This window comes from Phascolarctos cinereus, unplaced genomic scaffold (assembly GCF_003287225.1).
Source record: "Phascolarctos cinereus isolate Bilbo 61053 unplaced genomic scaffold, phaCin_HiC Scaffold_1;HRSCAF=81, whole genome shotgun sequence".
NCBI classification, from domain to species: Eukaryota; Metazoa; Chordata; class Mammalia; order Diprotodontia; family Phascolarctidae; genus Phascolarctos; species Phascolarctos cinereus.
Genome location: NW_027555514.1, coordinates 52,623,207 through 52,648,008, shown reverse-complemented (window position 1 = coordinate 52,648,008; position 24,802 = coordinate 52,623,207). Strand labels below are relative to the sequence as shown.

The 24,802-nt window shown below is 40.6% G+C and overlaps 1 protein-coding gene across 4 annotated transcripts in view; it reads left to right on the top strand.

Annotated features, from left to right (window-relative positions):
- Positions 1-24,802, top strand: part of NMT2 (N-myristoyltransferase 2) — an 89,147-nt gene that overhangs the window by 16,319 nt on the left and 48,026 nt on the right. For 3 of the 4 annotated variants that reach the window (XM_020987496.2, XM_020987497.2, XM_020987499.2), the window contains exon 2: positions 17,254-17,389. In XM_020987496.2, coding sequence (XP_020843155.1) covers positions 17,254-17,389 — 136 coding nt within the window. Of the gene's footprint in view, positions 1-13,192; positions 13,261-17,253; positions 17,390-24,802 lie in introns of those variants that run through there. The other variant, XM_078151917.1, reaches the window with a different exon arrangement.

The following is a 24,802-nucleotide window of genomic DNA, read 5'->3' as shown; positions in this document are numbered from 1 at the left end:
CTGAATGTTAGTGAGCTATTGGCTAGATTTTAAGAATCTGAGCATCTTAATGGAGACAAGATGGACTTTATATACAGAAAGACTGTGGAGGAATCTAGGAGTAGCCAAGTAGTTTGTGGGGACAGTGAGGTAATAGAATGCCAGGGATCTGGACTATGTGGCCAAGGGAGAATGGAGCCTAGCTAGGATTAAGGGTAGGAAGTGGTTGGGAGTTAAGACAGTGGAGGGCTAGGCTAGGTTAAGGGTAACAGAGAATGGGGAGATTGGGTATAGCCAGGATGAAAGGCCAGTTGATGGGATTATGGCCTCAGGCGAATGCCAAGAGATTTGGCTATGTAGGAAAGTCCAGGGTTTTTCCTTTTTGGGGTCTAGATCCCATCCTTATCAGTACCACACCCCATGTGTGAAGTCCAGGAGTGGAGGGACCTTTCAGGTTGAAGAGGTTTCTATGGCATAGTAGAGAAAGTGTGGAGAGTCAGGAGTACAGACTAAAGAATAATGAAAACAGAGGAGTGAAAACATACCTGGCCTGGGCATCCTCCTTAAAATGGAGACTCTAGGAGGAACCAGCCAGAAGAACCAAAGGCACCTACATGTGGCTAGTCTAATTATCTATACGAGATGAGACACTGTGGTGGTTTTGTGGTCTGAATGCATTGGAGGGACAACCAGTAATAATGAAGTCACTGAACCATCCAAATACAGTGAGTAGATCAAGCAAACACACAATTAGCACTGTCTACCATGGGGGAGGTAGATTGGTACTTTGAGGATAGAAATACAAAAGTGAAACTATCCCTGCCCTTAAGGAGCTTATATTTTAAGAGGGGGATGCAACACATTCAGGGGCCTGGTAATAACCAAGGAGCAGAGTGTTGGTCCAGGCCAGGAGTTTTTAAACTGAGAGTCCACAGATCCCTTAGTGTCTTGGTGGGGGAAGGTCTGTGAGCTTTTCTGGGAAAAAATATACATACTAATTTTTACTAATCTCTAACTTAAGGATTCTTAACCTTTTTTTTTTTTATGTCATGAGCCCCTCTGGCAATCTGGTGAAGCCTATGAGCCTTAGAATAATGTTTTAAAATGAAGACAATCAAATGCATGAAATTACAAAGGAAATGAATTGTGTTGAAATACATTTATCAAAATAATTTTTTTAAAATTCACAGACCCTGGGTTAAGAGCCCCTGCCTCGTCTAAAATTTAGCATTTCCTTCAATTATTTAAAAACATTATTCTGATAGGGAGTTCATGTGCTTCACCAAACTATTGGTCCCAGAGTGAAAGGTTGAAGAAGGTCTGAAGGTTCAGGTCAGAGATGGCAAGATGCCCATGCTGGGTGGGCTGTGGTATTCTGGTGCTTGGCTAGATGGGTATTTGTGAAGCATGGTCTGGGACTGACTAGATATAATGGGGTTGGAATTTTTACTCCCCCACCAGTTAGCTCACTGGGAGAGTTCCAAAGGGAAGTAGATCAGCTGGTCTTTGAAATGTGGTCCACCTTTGAATGTTTCTGTTCCTGGTGACAGCTAGAGGGCAGATGGGGAGATCCCTGCTTTGGGGAGGCCCTGGCTTCCTGATAGACAGCTTTGTTCATCATGGTTGGCATTGAAGAGACTTCCCTGCCACAAGCTAATCATTTCTTGCAGTGTGGTTCCTAATACTGTTACAAACATCAAAAGGGTTTCCCCCTTTTCATTCATTTCTGGTAGATTTTTTTGGTTTGCCTTTATCAGTTTGAGAGAGATCTAAAGGTGTTAAGGGCCTTTTATTTTCAGGGAAGCCACCTCCTAGGATATTAGGAAGATAGGGTTTGATGGGTGCCTTTGAGACTTCCTCTGGGACCCTAGGCACAGTAGCAGGTCAGTCACATAACAATAACAATAACCTTGGTGTGGAGCCCTGGGAGTACTGCCTTGCAATGGCTGGAGCATTGTCCCAGGAAGTTGGGTTACCCACATTCAAAGCATTCAGGGTCTTGAGTGAGTCTGGATGAAATCATTTAACCTCTTTGCTTCCTCATCTGTAAAATGAGGAGTTGAACTTGATACCTTCTTAGGGGCCTAAATCTCCAACATCTCTTCTTGCTCAAAATTATGATCCTATGAACAGTGCCATTTGGAGCACCCCATCTTCTTCGTATGGCAAAGCTAATAAGAGAGAATAAGCTCCATCTTATTCCATGACGATTTGGCCAGCCATTTACTCTGCCAACACCTGGGATTCCCATTCTTTCATCCTACATGTTAGCTATCACTCCCAACTTCCTGGCAGTGAAAAGTTGTATGAGCATGCCTTTTACACACAGAAGGTGCTTAATAAATACTTACTGATTGATAGATTGATCTATGCCTTTCTCTAAGTCATTGCTAAAAATGTTGAGAAAACGAGGCCAGGGATAATAGAGGTGTTTCTTGATATTGCTAGATGCTGATCCATTAATCACCATTCTTGGGGTATGTACTCCAAGCCAATTAAAAATCTACTAACCATACTATGACCTAGCCCATACCTCTCTCTTTTCCCTAAGCATTTTAGGAGACTTTCCCAAATACCACATTGTAACTCAGGTATACTATGTTTATCATTCCTCCAAACGGTATCAGTTTAGTTGGAAGGAAATGAGGTTTGTCTTATTGGAAAAGAGGACTTTCTTTGGAATCAGAGGATTTACTTCCTATGTAACGATGGGCAATTTTCTTAAGCTCTCTGGGCCCCAGTTCCTCAGAGTAGAAAGTGAGGGAGTCCAACTAGAAAGCTTCTAGGGTTCCTTTTAAATTGAAATCTATGACTGTGACTCTGCTCACCCAGGGTGGCCTTTTCTCAGTTCCCTCAGCCAGTTCCTTTAACAAAAGCATTCTGGAAATTGCAGCATCACCAGCCTGTAGTTTAAGCAATCTACCTTTGTGCCCCCTTCTTAAAAACCAGAGCTGCTGAGCTGACTCCAGGCCTGTGGTACCTCTCCAGGGTCCCAGAATATTTCCATGAATTTTTAAAGCTCCCTTGCTTACCAATGGTCTCAGAGTAGATAGGAAACAAAATCTCTAGGCCTTTTTGCTCCAGGTTGTGGACAATTTGTGTCCTTCCAGAGCTGCCTTCCTAATAGATGAAATGATTTGTAATTAGTATGCTCATTATTTGTATGTAAGCATGTGTCTGAAGAGGCAGAAGGGCTAGAAATTGCTTTCTTCAATATTTTAAGCATTTTCCCCTGCAATCTGGTTTATACTCTTAATTTAGACTACCTATAAAAAAAGGTTTACTTGGCAAAACTGAACCTCTCACCCCCTTCCCGTTAAATTATCTTTATTGAAGTTTTATTATAATTGAAACATTTAAAAAGCTCTTTCTAGTTCTTATATCAAGTAGGCACTCCAGGGGTTTGGAGAAAATGAGATAATCTTTAGCAAAAATGACTTCCATGATAGGGTGTTCCTAAATTTTGGTTTACAGAAAGAGAAATTATCGACATTGCTTTCATCTTTAGCAAGAGATTTTCTGGCACTGAGCATAGTGCCTGGCACATAGTAGGCACTTAATACATCCTTACTGACTTGAATGACATGATACTTGTTTAACTATTTATAACAATTTAAAATTCTTGAACTGTCTTTGTTCCCTTTGGGGCAGTCTATTTACACAAGTTCTTCATACCCCTATTCTGTTGTATCCCATAATTCTGGATATATTGGTACCACTTACCTGTGATTCTCATTTTTTAAAAATAGTATTTAAATTTTTTCCAATTCTGCTTAAGGACAGTTTTATTTAACATTCATTTTTTAAATAAAATTTTGAGTTTCAAGTTTTCTCCCTCCTTCCCCTCCCTCCTCCCTAATATGGTAAGCAGTTTGATATAGGTTATATATGTTCAATCATGTAAAACATTTCCATATTAGTCATGTTGTAAAAGGAAAAAACTACAAAAAATAAAGTGAAAATAGTAATGCTCTAATCTGCATTCAGACTCTATCAGTTCTTTCTTTGGATATGGATAGTATTTTCCATCATGAGTCTTTTGGAATTGTCTTGCTGAAAAGAGCTAAGTCAGTCATAGTTGATCATTGCACAATGTTGCTGTTAACTCTGTACAATATTCTCCTGGTTCTTACTTCACTTTGCATCAGTTCATGTAAGTCTTTCCAGGTTTTTCTAAAATCCACCTGTTCATCATTTCCTACAGTATTCCATTACATTGGAATAACACAACTTGTTCAGCCATTCCCCAACTGATGGATATCCCCTCAATTTCCTATTCTTTGCCACCACAAAAAGCTACTATATACATGTAGGTTCTTTTCCCCCTCTTAGACTAGTGTCCTGAGGGCCTCTTCTTGTTATTTTGATGGGAAAATCTCTAGTACTTTTTATTTTCTTTTGCTTGATGCTTGAATAGTTCAGATTAGCTCATTAAAGAGCAAATATTTTGGAAACTAAGATCCCAAATTTCACTGAATGTTTCCTGTCTTTCTGTGGGGGCAAAAGCAGTGGTCCAGAGTATTCTAGGGAGAAATGTAGACTGTGCAGTTCGTGCTGTCCAAGAACAACCCAAGCAGAAGTTCTGCTACTGGTGGAAACACTCAAGACAGGAAGCACAGGCATGACTAGCCCCCCTCTTTGCTACAAAAGGGAGAAGAATGCAACACTGTTTGAAAGGATACTCACTTATACAGAGGCATTCTCATTCACCTTGCCAAAATTACAAGTTTCTTTTAATATTTATGGACAACAGTATACTTGGACTCCTTTTCCTAGCCACATTGTTATATTTTAGGTAATAATAATAATAATAATAATAATAATAATAATAATAATAATAATAATAATGGCTTATTTCAGGTTGATTTCAAAGAATGCTGAATAGGAGTTATGGGATCATTGTAGCTGAACAAGACCTTAAAGGTCATCTAGTCCAAGCCCCTCATTTTACAGATGATGAAACTGAGAGGTTAAATACTCTTCTCAAGGTCATACAGGTAATAGAGCTGAGATTTAAACCCAAGTCCACTGATTCCAAATCCAAGACTCTTTCTGCTTTGCCATGCTGGATCCTTGGGTTCAAATCCCAGCTCTGCCTCTTAACTACCTGTGTGCTCTTGGGTGGGGCATTGCCAATTCTCTGGCCTTCACTTTGCTCATCTGCTGGGATTGAACTAGGGAGGTGAAGGACCTGGCTCTAGACCTGTGATTCCATGTTGGAAGTTGGTAATAGCTTGTTGGGTGATCAAATAACCATCCATAATGACGTCTTAAGTGGTTGCCAGGGAGAAAAATTGAATTTTGTTTGTTTGTAACTTGGATGTTGGGATCTTTTAATGCATATTCAGTGATGTCTTGATGCTAATGTGCTTCTCCTCCAATCTTCCCCCATTTTCCAGTGTTGATGATCCAGTTCAAACACCACCGCCTGCAGGTGGTGTCTTCTGAGGAACCGGCTAGGTGGGTCTCTGCCTCCTCTGGTTAGCTGGCTGCTGTACTTCTCTTAGGCACTTAGCATATTTTAATTTATAAAAGCAGATAAGATAATGCTTGTAAAGTACTTGATAGACTTTAAATCTTGACACAAAGGTTTATTATAATGCTGAAGTTTTTCTGTAAAGGAGTTTTTAATCTATTAGGACTGATAAAACACACCTACTGTTATAACAACAATAATAATAAAGTTAATGATCTGTATATGTGTTTTATTGCCTCTAATAGATTGTAAACATCTAAACCTTTTATTTATTCCGGCATCTGCCTTATCACCTCATGCAGTGTAGTCTACCTAAATGTTTCATAAATGTTTGTTGAGTGACTAAATAAAGGCCTCACTGTGAGAAGCGATTCAGTGTCTCTGGTTAGAACCTGTGAAATCTAAGCAGTTCAGTTCTTCAGAATCTGCATCCAGGATTGGCCAGCGTCTTTCTCCTTGAACAAAGAGGCATCAGTTGCATCTGCTCATGGCTTCTTGCTGATCTCCCCTGGAGTGAGGGCAAGATGTTTGCTTGGCTCTGACACACAAGGTTATTCTTTTTTTTTGTTTTTAGGCTGTTGGGGTTAAGTGACTTACCCCGGGTCACACAGCTTAGTAAGTGTCCGTGTTTGGTCTGAGGGCAGATTTGAACTCAGGTCCTCCTGACTTCAGGGCCGGTGCTCTATCCACTGCGCCACCTAGCTGCCCCACACAAGATTATTCGTCTTGGTTTTGTTTGGCTGGCTGATGTGATGACGGCGTCTTTTTCCCCAGGATCATAGGTTTAATGTCGGTCTTTAGTGACTCTCTAGTCCAATCTCCTCAGTTACAGATGTGGAAACAGAAGTTAAGTGACTTGTCCAAGGTCATATAGGTAGTAACAGAGTCTGGATTTGAATCCAGGTCCTCTGGTTCCAAATTAATAATGCAATCCACTGTACCATCTTGCCTTCTCCAGTCTGAGTTTACTAATGGCTCAGCATTTTTGTTAGCTGTGTTTATTTTTGAAGGCTAAATTCCTAGACAGAAGTGGCTTTATTGGTTCAAGTTTTAGTTTTGGATAAACCTTAGAAGCAGCATTTCTGAGATTGATTCTCCAGCACAGAATCACATTAGGTAAAGCACTTTACCTAATGGCAAAGAATTTCCACACTTGCCAAGAGGTCATCTAGCATCTGAGTGAGGTGCTCCAAGGAGGGGGAATCCTACCAAGTTCCCAAGGAAGCCCAACCCATCCTTGGGCAGATCTAACTGTTAGGCAGTTACCTGCTGCCATAGCGATGGTGAGGGTTCTTTCTGTGAATGGCTTTCACAAGAGATCTTGGGAAGGGAAAAGGGGAACTTCTTTTCTTAAAGATTTATTTATTAAGATAAAAAGCTAGCCATAAGTGTCCATGGCTAGTGTCCAAGTTTCTGGGGCCTATTATCTGCTCTTCTGATGACCAGAGTCAGGTAGGTTCACTAGTTCCGGGGAAAGTTCAAAGAGAGAGCTTGAGTCCCCAGCTGATCAATCAACAGGTTTTTTTTATCCCCATATGCTAGGCACTGGGGATAAAAGAACAGTCCTTGCCTTTGGGGGGAGGGGTTAGATTCTCATGAAGACAATATAATAATGAAAATATTTTAATAGCTGGTTTGCAAAGTGCTTTACGTGTTCGTTTGATTTATACATGTATCAGTATAAACAATATATACATAATGTTTGGGGCGATGGAGGACCCTAGCAGCTTGGGGAATCAGGAAAGGCTCCACCTAGAGAGGTAATGCTTGAGATGACTGAGGAGTCCAAAAGGCAGAGGTGAAGGGGAGGGCATTTGAGCCACGGGTACACAGCCAGCACAAAGGCCTGGGTCAGGAAATATTTTGAAGCTTTGCCAGGCGGCCTTATTAGCTAAGCTCCTTTCAGGGCTGAGTGCCTTCATGGTGGAAGGGGAACCCAGCTGGCAGACATTCCCTCTGAGCTTTGCCTCATTCCTGTTCTCAATGTTGCTAGAAAATAAAAATCAGTTAATAAACTGTGGACCCCTACTATGGGCAAGCTCCCATGCATTCCAGGTGATGGATGACAGATCATCCATGACAGAGGTAAAACATGCCTCAGCTACTCAGCCCTGTGTTCACTGAGTCCATGATTGTGCCATACTCGTTTGAATGTTGGTGTGAGAGAAACAGCCAGTCATAGATCGATATATACCGTAAAATTTTGTTAAACTGGAATCTCAATTGATCAGAACCTTAAAAAAAACTAACCCTCACTTAGAATGTTTTTCTTCATTTACAGTAGTATCCAGTGAGAATTTATGTGTAGAATGGCGCCCCTGAGGTCCTATAAAAATTAAAACCATTTTTAAAAGAGATTAAATTATATTTACATTGCTTAGAGGGCAAGTGGGCCAAAGACTTTTAGAAACATTTTTGAAAAAGGTTTGAAGCATCAAGAGCTGTGTACCACTCTACACTCAAATAACCAAAAAAAAAAACCCACCCAAAAAAACTGTTTCTGAGTACCCTGATCATTCTGGTGAATTAAACTTTTATTGTACAGAGATCTAGAAAGTCTAAAGAATTACAGATTAAATTCAGTTCATTTTTGCCTTCTTTACATGTACTATTTCTTAACCAGTACCAGATTGTTTTGATAATTACCACTTTATAATACAATTTGAGATCTGGTAGGGCTAGACTGCCTTCTTTCGAATTTTTTTTTTCATTGATTTCCCTTGATGTCCTTGAGCTTTTATTCTTCCAGATGAATTTTATTATTTTTTCTAGCTCCATCAAATAATTTTTTGATATGAATAAATAGGTTAGGGGTAGCGAGGTGGTGCAGTGGATAGAGCACCAGCCCTGGATTCAGGAGGACCTGACTTCAAATGCGGCCTCAGACACATAACACTTACTAGCTGTGTGACCCTGGGCAAGTCACTTAACCCCATTGCCTAGCCAAAAACAAACAAACAAACAAATAAATAGGTTAATTTTGGTAGAATTGTCATTTTTATTATATTGGCTCAGCTTCCCCATGAGTAATTAATATTTTTCCAGTTATTTAGATCTGACTTTATTTGTGTGAAAAGTGTTTTATAGTTGTGTTCATATAGCTCCTGAGTTTGTCTTGGCAGGTAGACTCCCAACAATTTTACACTGTCTACAGTTTTTTTAAATGGAATTTCTCCTTCTATCTCTTGCTGCTGGACTTTGTTGCTAATATATAGAAATGCTGGTGATTTACATGGGTTTATTTTGTATCCTGCAACTGTATTAAAGTTGTTAATAATTTCAAGTAATTTTTCTGTTGATTCTCTAAGATTTTCTAAGTATAATATGCAAAAAGTGATAGTTTTTTTCTTACTGTCAATTCTAATTCCTTTAATTTCTTTTTCTTCTCTTATTGCTATAGCTAACATTTCTAGTACCATGTTGAATCATAGAGGTGATAATGGGCATCATTGCTTCACCTCTGATTGTATTGGGAAGGCTTTTAGTTTATCTAATGCTTACTGATGTTTTTAGATAAATATTACTTACCATTTTAAGGTAAGCTCCATTTATTCCTATGTTCTCTAGTGTTTTTAATAGGATTGGGTGCTATATTTTGTCAAAGGCTTTTTCTGCATCTATTGAGATAATCATATGATTTTTGTTGGTCTTGTTATTGATATGATCAATTATGCTGATAGTTTTCCCAACATTGAACTAGCCCTGCATTTCTGGTATAAATCTCACCTGGTCATAGTGTATAATGCTTGTGACATATTGCTGTAATCTCTTTGCTAGTATTTTATTTAAAATTTTTGCATCAATATTCGTTAGGGAAATTGGTCTAAAATTTTCTTTCTGTTTTGGGTCTTCCTGATTTAGATATCAGCACCATATTTGTGTCATAAAAAGAATTTCATTGAATTCCTTTGCCTACTTTTCCAAATAGTTTATATAGTATTGGGATTAATTTTTCTTTGAATGTTTGGTAGAATTCACTTGTCTATCTGTTCCTGGGGATCTTTTCTTAGGAAGTTCATTGATGGCTTGTTCAATTTCTTAAAGATTGGGTTATTTAAGTATTTTATTTTTTCTTTTGTTAATTTGGGTTTTCTTTTTGCTTTTTGGTGAGGCAGTCAGGGTTAAGTGACTTGCTCAGGGACACACAGCTAGTAAGTGTCAAGTATCTGAGGCTGAATATGAACTCGGGTCCTCCTGACTCCAGGGCTGATACTCTGTGCCACCTAGCTGCCCCAGGTTATTTGCATTTTTGTAGCTATTCATCCATTTCATTTAGATTGTGAAATTTATTGGCATATACTTGGGCAAAATAGCTCCAAACAGTTGTCTTAATATCCTCTTCATTGGTGGTGAAGTTACCCCTTTCATTTTTGATACTAGTAACTTGGTTTTAATCTCTCCTTTGATTTTTCAGGATTTCCAATTTGGTGTTTAATTGGTGATTTTTTATTCTGGTTTTTTTTAGTTGCATGCCCAATTCATTGAACTGCTTTTTCTCTATTTATTGATGTAAGCAATTAGAGATATAAATTTTCCCCTAAGTACTGCTTTGGCAGCATCTCATAGGTTGTCTTGTTTTTCTTAATGAAATTATAAATCTATGATTTGTTCTTTGATCTACTTATTTTTTAGGATTAGATTATTTAACTTCCAATTAATGTTTAATCTTTCTATTGTTTGTTATTGAGTGTAATTTTCATTGCATTATGATCTGAAAAGCATATGTTTGCTATTTCTGCTTTTCTGCAATTGGTTGCAAGGTCTTTTTGGTTTCATATACAGTTGAGGCAGTATTTCTTTCTGTTCCCATTCAGTTTTCTCAGAGATCTATCATATCGAACTTTTTCCAGAATTTTATTTACCTCCTTAACTTCTTTCTTGTTTCTAGTTCTGAGAGGGTAAAGCTGAGGTCCTCCACTAGTATAGTTTTATTATCTATTTCCTCCTGTAACTTGTTCAACTTCTCCTTCAGAAATTTAGATGCTATACCATTTGGTATATATGTGTTTAGTATTGATATGACCTCATTGTCTATGGTACCTTTCAGCAAGATACAGTTTCCTTCCTTATCTCTTTTAATTAAATCTATTTTTGCTTTTGCTTTTTCTGAGATCATGATTGCAGCCCCTGCTTTCTTTGCTTCAGCTTTTAAGCATAATAAATTCTGTTCCATCCCCTTACCCTTATCTTGTGTATATTTCTCTGCTTCATGTGTGTTTCTTGTAAACAACTTATTGTAGGATTCTGGTTTTTAATGTATTTTGCTGTCTGCTTCTGTTTTATGGGTGATTTGTATCCCATTCACATTTATAGTTATGATAACTAACTGTATTTCCATGCTATTTTCCCCTTACCGCTCTCTGTCTTACCACTCACCTTTTCCTTCCTCACAAGTGTTTTACTTCTGATCGCTGCCTTCCACAATCTACCCTCTGTTTTAGCAGTCCCCCTTCTATTGTCCCTGTCCCTTTTTACTTCCTTATAGAGTAAGACAGATTTCTGTATCCAGCTCAGTGTGTATGTTGTTCCCTTTTTGAACCAGTTTTGATGACACTAAGGTTTCAGCCTTGCCCACCCCCATTCCTCATCTTCCCCTCCATTATAATAGCTCTTTCAGGCCTCTTTTATATGGGATAATGTACCCCATTTAATCTCCCCCCTTCTTCCAGTGCAATTTTCTTTCTCACACCTTTATTTTTTTTTTTGTATCATCCCTTCAAAGTCACCTTATATTCACACCCTCTGTCTATGTATACTACGTCTAATTCCTCTTATATAATAAAGTTCTTAAGTTATAAATATTATCTTGACATACAGAAATATAAGCAGTTTACCTTATTGAATTTATTATGTTTTCTTTCTTATTTCTTTTTTGCCTTTTTATGTTGCCCTTGAGTCTTTTATTTGGGGGCCAAATTTTTAATTGAGCTCTGGTCTTTTAATTAGAAATGCTTGAAAGTCCTCTCTTTCATTAAATGTCCATTCCCCCCCCCCCCAGGATTATATTCAATTTTGCTGGGTAGGTGATTCTTGGTTGTAATCCTAACTCCTTTGCCTTCCGGTATATCATATTCCAAGCTCTGCAGTTCTTTAATGTGGAAGCTGCCAAATCCTATGTAATCCTGATTGTAGCTCCACGGTATTTAAATTGATTCTTTTTGGCTGCTTGCAGTACTTTTTCCTTGATTTGTGAGCTCTGGAATTTGGCTATGATGTTCCTGGGAGTTTTCATTTTGGGCTCTCTTTCTTTCAGGCAGTTACTGGTAGATTCTTTCCCCTGATTCTAATATATCAGGGCAGTTTTCTTTGACAATTTCTTGAAAGATGTTGTCCAGGCCTTTTTTTTTTTTAAATGACTTTCAGGTAGTCCAATGATGCTTATATTGTCCCTCCTGGATCTATTTTTCAGGTCAGGGTTTTTTTACAATTTCATGTTTTCTATTTTTAAAAATTTTGTTTTATTGTATCTTGATGTCTAATAGAGTCATTAGCTTCTACTTGCTCAATTCTGATTTTTAGGAAATTGTTTTCTTCAGTAAGCTTTTGGACTTCCATTTCCATTTTGCCAGTTTTATTTTTAGGGAGTTATTTTCCCAGGTAAATTTTTAAATATCTTTTCCCATGGTAGTGACTCTTTTTAAATGATTCTCTTGCATTACTCTCTTCCCAGTTTTTCTTCTACTTCTCTAATTTGCTTTAAAAAATCCTTTTTAAGCTCTTATATGGATTCTTTTTGGGCCAGAGACCAAATTACATTTTTCTTTGAGGCTTCACATGTAGCTATTTTGACACTAGTATCCTCTTCTGAGTTTATTGTCAAGTTTTTTTGTTTTTGTTTTGTTTTTTGCTCATTTTTTCTGCCCCCCCCCCTTTTATGGTGACGTAGTGTTTTAATGTGAGAGTTGGGTTGCGGTTCTGCACTGTCCCAATCTTATTGTGCTGGGCTCAGGGTGTTACTGCTGGCTTTCACTGGAGGGTAGACTTCCATTCTGACTTGCACTAGGGAGTGGAGCCTCCCTTTTCATCTCCCCTGGATTAGCTGCTGGCCTGCCCCAGGGGGAGGACCCTGCTACTGGGTGGCTATGGTAACAGAATCTTGCTGGTGGCTGGTCCTGGAGGAGGGATCTTGTTGCTGGCCCGCCCCAGGGGGAGGGCCCTGCTGCTGGGTGGCTATGGTAACAGAATCTTTCTGGTGGCTGGTCCTGGAGGAGGGATCTTGTTGCTGGCCCGCCCCAGGGGGAGGGCCCTGCTGCTGGGTGGCTATGGTAACAGAATCTTTCTGGTGGCTGGTCCTGGAGGAGGGATCTTGTTGCTGGCCCGCCCCAGGGGGAGGGCCCTGCTGCTGGGTGGCTATGGTAACAGAATCTTTCTGGTGGCTGGTCCTGGAGGAGGGATCTTGTTGCTGGCCCGCCCCAGGGGGAGGGCCCTGCTGCTGGGTGGCTATGGTAACAGAATCTTTCTGGTGGCTGGTCCTGGAGGAGGGATCTTGTTGCTGGCCTGCCCCAGGGGGAGGGCCCTGCTGCTGGGTGGCTATGGTAACAGAATCTTTCTGGTGACTGGTCCTGGAGGAGGGATCTTGTTGCTGGCCTGCCCCAGGGGGAGGGCCCTGCTGCTGGGTGGCTATGGTAACAGAATCTTTCTGGTGACTGGTCCTGGAGGAGGGATCTTGTTGCTGGCCTGCCCCAGGGGGAGGGCCCTGCTGCTGGGTGGCTATGGTAACAGAATCTTTCTGGTGGCTGGTCCTGGAGGAGGGATCTTGTTGCTGGCCCGCCCCAGGGGGAGGGCCCTGCTGCTGGGTGGCTATGGTAACAGAATCTTTCTGGTGGCTGGTCCTGGAGGAGGGATCTTGTTGCTGGCCTGCCCCAGGGGGAGGGCCCTGCTGCTGGGTGGCTATTTTGACAGGTCTCTGCTGGCAGGCCCCAGGGGTGGGGTCTTGATGTTAGCTAGCCCCTGGGCAGGGCTTCACTACTGGTCAGCAATGAGGACAAGGCCTTGCTGGTGGCTAGTGCTAAGAAGGGTGATGGAGTTGTGGGAATGGGGCCTTGTTGTGCTGCACAGACTGCTGTCTTGTCTAGGGGGATGCTGGTTTGTAGGAGGGTGGGGCCTCCCTGGTGAATTGCCCCAGGCTTGGAGCCTTGCTGCAGGCCCCCTGCTGTGAGGCCAGCTGCTGCTGCTCTTGGACCTTACTCCTCTCCCATCCCAGTGCTGCTTCCCTGCTCCTAGACCAATTCTGAGGTGGTTCTCTAGTTGTCTGGAGGGGAATTTGGGAGGACTTCAAAGGGTTCCTTCCTCACTCTGTCATCTTAGCACTGGAAATATTTATACTTCATTTTATATTTTAATTTATTTTTCAGTTGGCAAATATTTGTTTTCTTTTCCCTCTTACCCCACCTTCATTTAAAAGAAAACAAATACCTGCAACCAATAGGCATAGTCAAGCAAAAAAAAACCATTCCCATATTGTTCATGTTCAAAAATACATGTCTTACTCTGCAGCTTGAGCCCATCACATACGTCTCCATTAGGAGATGGGCAACATGCTTCATCTTCCATCCTCTGGAGTCATGGCTGGTCATTGCATTGGTCAGAAATCTTAAGTCTTTCAAAATTATTTGTCTTTGCAATGTTGTTATTATTGTATAAATTGGCTTTCTGGCTCTACTGACTTCTCTCTGTTAGTTGCCACTCCAAAACAAAACAGACATACTAGCTCATTTGTTAGACCTCTGCCACAACTTGAAGTGCTTCCTGTTTTCCATGTCAAGCGTATCCAGAAGGTGAGGGCCGCCTGCTTATAATCTATTACATTGTAGACTCCTTAAAGTGGAGGCTGGCACATATGTGCCTAGCATATAGCCTTGGTTTTTGTTTGTTTGTTTGTTTATTTTGTGAGGCAATTATGGCTAAGTGACTCACCCACAGTCACACAGCTAGTGTTATGTATCTGAGGCTGGATTTGAACTCAGGACCTCCTGCCTCCAGGGCTGGTGCTCTATCCAATGTACCACCTTGTTGCCCCCTAGCACACACAGCCTTGTACAGAGAATGATTTGTGCCTACTCTTTGAATTTGTAGACAGCCCACTAGGCTTTCTTCTCTCCAGCCACTCCATGCCTAATTACAGGATTTTTGAAGATTTGGGGACTATGTTGTGTAAATCCGGCCTCTTCATTTTGCCATAGGGAAGAGCTAGAGCTGTTGGCAGTTAGAAGGTGACTGTCAAATGATGGGGACAGGGGTTATGCTGGGTTAAAACGTAGTCCTCTTTAGTTCAGGGCAGAGATGCTTGTCTTGATGGTCTTCTGTGGTCCCCACATTACCTAACGTTGTCACATACATAGAGAGCTTCAGGAGAGCCCTAGCAGTTGAGGGGATAAGGGAAGGTTTTGTAGAAAAGGAGGTGCTATAGCTGTGCCTTAAAAGTAGAGAGGGGCTCTGCAGTGCAGAGGTGAGAAGGATGTAGTGTCATGTATGCGGGATGGTGAAGGCACAGAAAAAGATGAGGGATGTGTCATGTGTGAGGAACAGAAAGATCAGCATGGCTTGCTCATATTTCAGGGAGGGAAAGTAATGTCTAATAAGGCTGGGGCAAGTTATAAAGGGCTTTCCAAGTCAAACAGGATTTTATATTTTATCCTGGAGACACGAGGAAGTCGTTGGAGTTGACTGAGTAGAGCAGTTAGATGGTTCTACCTGTGCTTGAGAAAATGCCTTTTGGCCAAAGGATGCCAGCTGGGTTGGAGGAAAAGAGATGCTCTAGGCATAGAGAGCCATTTGGAGGCTGTTGTACTAACTTAAGTGAGAGGTGATGAAGGCTTGAACTCAGATGGTAGCTTCCTGAGTGGAAAGACAAGGGGTCAGATGGAGATGCTGTGAAGATTCCTATATATACTCATGCTCCCAAACCCCAACACATGGAAAAGTCCTGTTTCCAATGGAAACTCAGTTCTGGATGGAGTGGGTGGGATGGCTGTTTAAATCCATCTGCCAGTCAGGTATTTGAAGTGATTAGTGTTAGTATTCATCCAGGGAAAACTGCACAAGCCAATTCACATCTGGCCATGGTGGTCTAAAGCCTTGTGCAGTTTTCCCTGGGTGAATGATGCCCTTTCAATAAGGCAAGAATATTTTTAGGACTCTAGGGTATCTATCATTCAGTGTCCTGGGAGAGGTAGTTTGATAAATAGAGTCCTAATGGCTCAAAGCCTTACTTAATGCTTCTCAAACCATCATTGATTTCTACTTTAGGGTAGGATTAGGACCAAGTCTATGTGGGTCTACTCTGCTTAGGCTTTTATCACAGTAGAGGAAGCTATTACTTTAAAAAAAAAAGATAACACAAGAAATGTCATTTTTCTCATGTCCTTTTACACTCACCTTACAGTAAGAATCAGTTCTACTAAATTACGTCCAGAAATAAAACATGACAGGTACCTTCCTGGTCTCCATAGTTTTGAATTTACATAGGAATGAATCTTGAGTTTTGAACACTGAAATTCTGTTGTTTTATCCCATGAATTACAAATGCCTAAGAGCCCCTAGAGGAAGTATGCATGAAGGCATGGAGCTAATATGGCTCCCCCTTCTAGTCACTGAATGTAGCTCCTTGAGGGCAGGGATATTTTCTTGTTTATCTTTGTATCCCCAGCAATTAATGTGTATGTTGCACGTGATAGGCACTTGGTAAAAGCTTGTTGACTATTTGATTCATAAAATCACTGAGTAAGAACTGAAGAGACTTAGGAAGTCACTGAGTCCAACCTACTTATTTTATAGAGGAGAAAACTGAGACCCAGAGAGGTTAAGTGATTTGCCCAAGCTAACAACTAGCAAAAGAAGGATTTGAACTCAGGCCGTATGAGAGGCCAAGTTTTTCTCTTAAAGCGTTTATAATTTCATGTTTTGGGTTCACATGATTTGGCCCACGTTCTCTCCAAATTCCCTTAATAACAAGTTGTATTATGATGAGAGTCTGTTGTGTCACTTAACTTACTTCACTCACTATAGTCTTTTTAAACCCTGGAAAATAGAGTTTACCACATTCCCACCCTAGAAAATATCAGATCCAGTGGCACAGCTGGTGTTTAATGTAGGATGGTTATATAATAACCCAATGAAAATTTCTCCCAGACTTTTAATGCATCTTTTGGGAATTTTGCAGAAGTGTAAGGCCACATAGAAGGAAAATTTAAACTCCTTTTGGATTTCCCCCCCCTGCTTTCCTTTACTTTTAGAGCATCAAACATGTAAGACTCTGTATAGTTAACATGGTTCTTGCCATTAAAAGTTTAAAAAATCATTATTATTAAACTAGTAAGTGAAAATCTTTATCAGAAATTTTATTTTCTTTTTCCAAAAGCAGAGAAAGCTAATTTCTTTAGCTCTAGTGCATTAAAATTAGTGGTTTGTTGTGCCCAAGAGAGATGTTTCTAATGGAATTTCTTTCTATGGGAGCCTCTTCTTAAAAGGCTCTTGAAAAATTGACAAAAACTGGGTTAGTAGAGCAGTGAAAAACAAGGCTTGGAATTGGTTAACATGCACGGACATAGTATATCCGGATTGCACAGAATGACATTCAGACAATCAGTCAGCAAGAGTAAATGTGGAATTGTCATACATCTCTCTTTGCTTGTTTTCCAGTAATTTATTAGCCTGGCTGAATTTTATTTTCTTCTTACTTCCTAACCTCAGTTTCCACAGTTAGAACTTACAGTTTTTCCTCAATGTTTAATTTCATGCCCTTCAGGCTTTTACAGTAATGGCTTTTCTCATTTCATCTTCTTTGACTTTTCCAACAGAAGTCCTGGAGGGGATTTAGGAGCCAAAAAGAAAAAGAAGAAACAGAAGAGAAAAAAGGAGAAACCGAATTCTGGAGGCACAAAATCAGATTCAGCATCTGATTCCCAGGAGATTAAAATTCAACAGCCTTCCAAAGTAAGGGCTTTGATTTATTTTAACTCTTGAGGTTTTCACTCTCCAAGGACAGTGACTTTTGCTGCCTGACAACTGAGAAGAATCAGAAGCCTAGTTTAGGGCTTTTGTCATGGCCACATGTTGAATGGTAGTGGTTAAGTGGAGGAGTCTTAATGGTCTCGGACACCTACATAACATAAGTACGTGTACATCTGTGAAAGGCAGCATAGAGTAGTGGACATAGGGCAATCTTGGAATCAGGAATAATAGCTCAACTGTAGATACAAGCAACTAGATGGCACAGAGTGCTGGACCTGGAGTCAGGAAGACTCATCTTCCTGAGTTCAAATCTAGCCTCGGTCACTTACTAGCTGTGTGGACCCTGGGCAAGTCACTTAACCCTGTTTGCCTCAGTTTCTTCATCTGTAAGCTGAGCTGGAGAAGGAAATGGCAAACCATTCCAGGATCTTTACCAAGAAGACCCTAAATGGAGTGACAAAAGAATTGGACATGACTAAAAAACGACTGAACAACAGCAAAAGTTATTATACAAATATGCATATGTATATAATATACTTGTACACATATATGTTTATATATGTGTGGGCTGCCATTCCATACATTAATATTAGTCCACAGCATAACATATACGTACATATATACACACATATTTATCACATGCACACATACGTGTACACACACGACTGTAAGCTACTTAGAGACTGTTTCATTTGTGTCTTTGGGTCCTCATTGCCTAACACAATGCCTAGCACATCTGCATCAACTGATAAATATTGTACTTTAAGATCTGCAGAACGATCATTTGTTTCTCACAACAACCCTTGGTGACAGGTGCTATTATTATCTGTTTTCTAGCTGAAGACTAAGACCGAGGCAGCTTGTTCAGGGTCACACAGTTAGTAAGCGTCTGAGACAGGATTTGAATGCAGGTCTTCCTGACCTGGCTAGAGTTCAGCACTCTCTCCACTCTGCCATGCTGCCTCTCAGCTGGGCTCAAGTCTTGACCTGTCACTACTAGCCATGTGACCAAAGACAAGTCATTTGACCTCTCAGTGCTCTGGGCAACTCTCTGAGACTCCAAGTTACAGAAGAGCTGACCATCTAACTGTGGAAGAAGTTTTCTATACTTAATCTGTCTAAGTTTTCTATACTTAATCTGTCTGTCTGTATATATGTACGTATGTATGTGTATATGTAGTGTAAGAGATCTCTATCCCAATGAAATAATGGATCCAGACCTGAAGAATTAAATACAAACACACACACACACACACACACACTGCCTTTGTATTCTCCTTTAAGGCTTTTTAAAAAGAATTCTGTAAGTTAATATTTTTCAGAAGAAAGAAAGTCTCAGTGTTATAGCTTGAAAGTCTTTGGTTTTATTTTTAAGGGTTAATCTTTTAATTATTTTTAGTTTAGAAGATAGTTCCACTTTAATTTTTCTGGATGCTTGTCAAATTACCTGAATAAGCACATCCCCGTCTGGCAGCAGATTTTGGCAGGCGCGGCCAGGGGTAAATCCACACCCATCATGAAACAGACCATTTGTCAGTGTCCAGCCTTTAAATCTTCCAAAGTGGAAAACTACCCTGGTGTTGCCACTGAAGAAGCCTTCATTGCTGGTGTCAGCCAGATGTCTGGTGAAGAGCAGAGGGCTGTACCCAGAATGCACATGCCGGGAGAGACTGCAGCTGCCATGGCTTGTGGACAAGTGCCTCAGGAAAACTGGGTCATGAAGGATACTGTCCTGGTGCTGCCACAGAGAACCCTGGCAATAAATAGTCTGTTCGCATCACATAGGTCAAATCACATTACCCAAAATTTCAGGATTAAAGAGGAGCACATATAGGGCAAGAAAAATAGAAATGATTTTGTTAATGCTTAAGTGAGTCCTCAGCCGGGTCTTGTGAATATTGTTCTTAGATGGCTTTCGTTGTAAGGAGATGAGGCCTGTGTTCTGTACTATGAAAAAGGACCTGCAGCAGGTCTCCACATTACAAATAAGGACTTGGAGTTACTGAGGAGTCACTTTCGAGTGCTTGGTGGAGGCATGAGGAAACAGGTTCATAGGGTCATAGAAGCTGAGTAGAAGGGACTTTAGAAGTCATCTAGTCCAACCCCTCATGTTTTAGGTGAGGAGTCTTAGTCTGAAAGAAGTCAAGTGATTTGCCTAACATCCCACAAGTAGTGAGTGGCAGGGTCAGGATTCTAACTCCAGCCCTTTGATGTCAGGCTCATCATTTCAAGTTCATCTTTCTCTCCATTGCCATAAAGAAATTTTTTCCTTGAAGGCAATGGGAAAAGGCATGAGGAGGTCAGGAATTGGTTTTATATCCTGCCTTTTGACATTTAATACCTGTGTGACCTTTGCCAAGTCACTTAAGCTCACTGAGCCTCAGTTTCCCCACTTGTAAAAGGTGGGAGTTGAACTGACTGGCCTCTGAGGTCCCTTCCAGCACTGTGGCTATGATTCTGTGACCTTTGTCTTTGCCTGTCATTCTCCTCCTGGCTCTGATCCCAACTTCTGGACTTCACAATGATACCTCAGCTGGTGTCCCATCTGAGAAGTTCCCTTGGCACATGGTGCTTCCTTGCTTACTTACATCCAACTACTCCTGGGGCCTTCTCCCCTTGGACTATCCCTCTGCCAGACCAGCTTCCCTCTCATATTGGTGAGTACTTCACGAAGGCCTGTTTTGTGGGGGGTCCAGGGTGGCTGGCCCTCATTCCCTTCTTGATGATGATCCTGACTTTCAGACTTCAAAACTCTGCCTTTCTACATCTGCCCCCAAATCCCTGCTTTTTCGCTCCCTTTTTGTACGTTGAGTACCAAAGCTCCTAGAGGGCAGGGCCTAGCTTTCTCTTTGCTTGTATTTGTATCCGAATCACTTAGTACAGTGCCTAGTACATAGTACACACTTCATAAATGTTAGTTTACTTCCTCCCTTAGATAGGTCACTTGGGCCTCAATTTTCTCATCTGTAAAATCAGGGATTTGGCCTGGGTGGCTGCTGAGTCACTGGTAGCATGACATCTGTGATTCTGTGATAGGAGAGAAAAGTGTGGATACAGATTCAGAGACATTGTGATAGGTTAAAAAAACTCATGTTGGAAAGCTTGGATTTTCTCAGCATCATGGAAGGCAGTTTTGTCTGCCATGCATATGGGAAGTGAGATTGAGTCTGAGGGCTTTAAGAAAGAAAAATTTTGTAGAATAACTGCTCTGGGGTGCATCATAGGGTGTCACAGAGAGTTAAATGAAAAGATTGGCTGAGCAGCAGTGAGAGCCCAACAAGGTTATAAAGGACGAAACGAGGGCAGTTCATGGCTTTCTGTTGTAACTCTCAAATGGAATTGCTAGATTGCTTGCCAATGCAGGATTCAGGTGTGCAAAGATCTTTTCTGCATCTCAGTACTTGTAGAATTTGCTTCCCTAGTCCATGTCTTCAGGTGTCCAAGCCCTCCGTAACAGGGAGGGCAGGGGAAAGAGCGCTAGATTTGGAGTCAAAAGACTTAGGTTCAAATCGTCTCCACCTCATGGTTTGCAACCTTGGGCAATACACCTAACTTCTCTGGACCTCGGTTTCCTTATGTGTAAAGTGAGGGCGTTGGACTAACTTGCCTCTGAGGTCCCTTTCCTTTAACATGTCTTCAAAGATTGCTCTCCATTTACATGTACGTATCTTGTATATACAGAGTTGTGTGCATATTGTCTCTTCCACTAGAATATGGGCTCTCTGAAGGCAAGGCCTTTGTACTTACCTTTCTTTGTGTCCCCAGAACTTAGCCCGGGTTTGGCACATAGTAAGCACTCAATGAATGCTTGTTGACTGATTGGCTTTCAGTTCTAAATCTTATGATCTTAGGATAACCCTTTTCTAGGGCTTTCCATGATGTTTTTTTCTTGGGCTTCCTGTCTTCAAGAGACCTATATGCATCTCTTTCACCCTCAGCCTACCAACAGTGATCCTGGCCAAAAAAAAAAATGGCCTTTCCTTTGTTGGCCACCAAAGATCATGTCCTTGGGCTTTGGGATTTTACTCAATTACCCATTGCACAATCCTTCAGATTTATGGCTCTCACTTGGAAACCTTCTGCCACCCCTAATCTGTTCCTTCCAATATGGAGTCAGAAGACTTAGATTCTTCCTCTGACACTTAGTATACCTATGTATTTTAATCATTCCCCCTCTTTGGACCTCAATCTCCTAATCTAAGCAATGGGTTTTAAATCTCAGGCTGACATTCTAAATAAGAGGGTTGAACTAGGTCACCTCTGAAGTCTCCTTCCTTCCAGATTGATTTGGCTGAAAATACATTAATGAGCCGTTTGCTACAGGTTTCCACTCTCAGGGAAGTTCATTTCTCTTCTCCACTGTTACAAATGGACATATAGTAGCTCTTGCTTCTGGAGGTTGTATGATTCTGGAACACATGCACTCGTCCCTCAGCTCCACGATTCTGGGCTACTTCTAGAGTAGTAGACAGTGGTGAACTTGGGGGGAGACGAGACCTGGATTTGAATCCTCACTAGCTACATAACCTGCTTCAGAGGGCTGCGGTGAAACGTGAGTGAGACAGTATTTATAAAGAACCATGTCAGTCTGTCAGTCTTTAAGCCTCCGTAGAAATATCAGCAATAATTACTACCTCCTCCAGATTCAGTTTAGAAAATGATGAGTATTATTAAGTTGATTCTGGGAAATCTTCATAGGCACCAGTGGATAAACTTTATACTGTTATGGTGAATTACTTGCCTTCTAGGAATAGACTCAACCTGTGATTTCATTACTGTAGGGAACTCCCAAGTGTTAACTCCCTCTACCAGTGGAGATTGGCAGTTTCTAGACAACTTCTAGTCTTTTTCTTTTTAATTTTATTAATTTATTTTGATTTATCAACAATCACTTCCATATGCTTTTGAGTTGAAGGTTTTTTTTCCCCTTCCTCCCCCTGACCCTCTCCAGGACGGCACACAATCTGATATAGGCTTTATATTTACATTCCTATTAAACATATTTTCACATTAGCGAAGTTGTAAGTAAAAATTAAAACCAATAGGAGGAACCATCAGAAAGATGAAACAAAACTCAACAGAAGGTAAAAATAAGTGATAGCAATTTGACCTCCGTAGTTCTTTCTTTGGATGTGGACAGCATTTTCCATCCCGAGACCTCTGAAGATGTCCTAGATCCTTGTACTGCTGAGAAGGGTTCAGTCTAACAATGTTAGTCATCGCATGACGTGGCTGTTATTGTGTACAAAGTCCTTTTGGTTCTGCTCACTTCACTCGGCCTCAGTCCATACAAGTCTTTCCAGGTTTTTCTGAAGTCAGCCTGTTCATCATTTCTTATAGCACAATAGTATTCCATTACAATCATATACCACAACTTGCTCAGCCATTCCCCAATTGATGGGCATCCTCTCAATTTCCAATTCTTTGCCACCACAGAAAGAGCTGCTATGAATATTTTTGTATATGTGGGTCCTTTTCCCATTTGTTTGATCTCTTTGGGATATAGCCCTAGAAGTGCTATTGCTGGATCCAAGGGTATGCACATTTTTGTAGCCCTTTGGGCATAGTTCCAAATTGTTCTCCAAAATGGTTGGATCATTTCACAACTCCACCAACAATGTATTAGTGTTCCAATTTTCCCACATCTTCTCCAACATTTATCATTTTCCTGTTTTGTCATGGACAACTTCTAGTCTTAAGAGCAAAGGTTCTTAACCTTAGGTCAATGGACCTCCAAGAGTTCTGTGGATAAATTACAGGGAGTCTATAAGAAGATTTGAGTGGAGAAAAAAATACATTTTTATTTCAATATAATTGGTTTCCTTTATAGTACTATACATTTTATGCATTTAAGAACACCGTTCTGAGTGTCTGTGACACACACAAAAAATGGTTTAAGAATCCATCTTAGAGAGTTTCCTAGAGCACTAAGGGGTTTAAAGTGACTTGGCTAGGGTCACAGTGCCCATACACCTTGTGAGCTAGACTTGAACCCAGGTCAGCTTGCCTTGAGGCCAGTTCTCTATCCACTGTGCCATGGTGCCTGTAACAGAGTAGAATACAGTATCTGGCAAATCACAACTGGGGTGATCATATGCCCGGCTTACAATGTAATTACTTCCCCCCTGGGTAGTGCTTTTGTGCTATTGGAAGATGGATAGGTTTAAGAGTGTGTCCTAAACATTTCACACTTTTTTTTTTTGGCTAGGCAGTGGGATTAAGTCACTTGCCTAGGGTCATATAGCTACTGAATGTTTTGTTTCTGAGGCTGGATTTGAACTCAGGTCCTCCTGAGTTCAGGGCTGGTGCTCCATCCACTGCACCACCTAGCTGCCCGTTAATGTGTCATTCTTATTGCCACCTTCCTTGACCAATCTAAATCCTGTACTCAACTTAGAATTCTACCTTGAGAAATGTTTTGGACAGTGAGGATCAGGGCACACATGGCATTTTGTTTCTTGAATGATAAATTTTTGTTTAGTGAATTTTTGTCAGTCAACATGATAGAACTAAATTAAAGGTAAATTATAAATTTCCAACAGCCTTCTGTTATAGAGTTGTGATATTATTAGCAACTCTTGGGACAAAGATGTTGATTCTTACTTATTTCAGAATAGTACAGCTTTGATAGATTTTGCTTAAGGGAGTTTTACTTCACCAGTCAGGGGCAAACAAGATGGCGGCAAGACAAATGCAGAGCAGTAGCACTGTACGCTTTATGAGGCTGGGTAGTGCTCCATTTAAGATAAAGTGACAGATGTGTTACCTAGACATGCTTTGTTGAAGTGGGCCTGACTCTTTTCTAGCTCATAAATTGTGTTGCAGTGGGTTGAACATTTTGTATGGTTTAAAAAGTCACCTTTTTGCATGAAGCTCAGCAAAGACCTCATACTAAAGAAGTAATTGGAAGCCATAATATATTATTTGAGCTGAAATAATTTGTTCAGTTAGCATATGTAAGATGTGGCCCTTGTGAATATGATCTCATTAATCAAAGTATAAAACAGGCATCTTACAAAAGCAACAATAATCTCCAAACTGAGCTGTGAGATAAAAATAGGAGTGTTTAGCTTTTGACCAGACTCCAGTTAGAATTAGTACTGGGTGGTCTTGGGTCATTTTATAAGCAAGAATCCCCAAGAAACTCAGTGACTTCAGCTGGTCCATTTTAAGTAAAATTCATTAAGTGCAGTGTGTCAGATTGAACCAAAGGCATCTCTAGTTTATAAATAAAGTTGCTTAACTAGAAATAAAAAAATCCAAACATAAAAATCTAAAGTTGCTCATTCCCAAACTTTATAAATGCTCCCACCCCTTCCTAGGTATGATATTTATGGAGTATTGGCACTCATACACATTGGAATGTTTTTATCCTCTAACACCTTCTAGAATAGA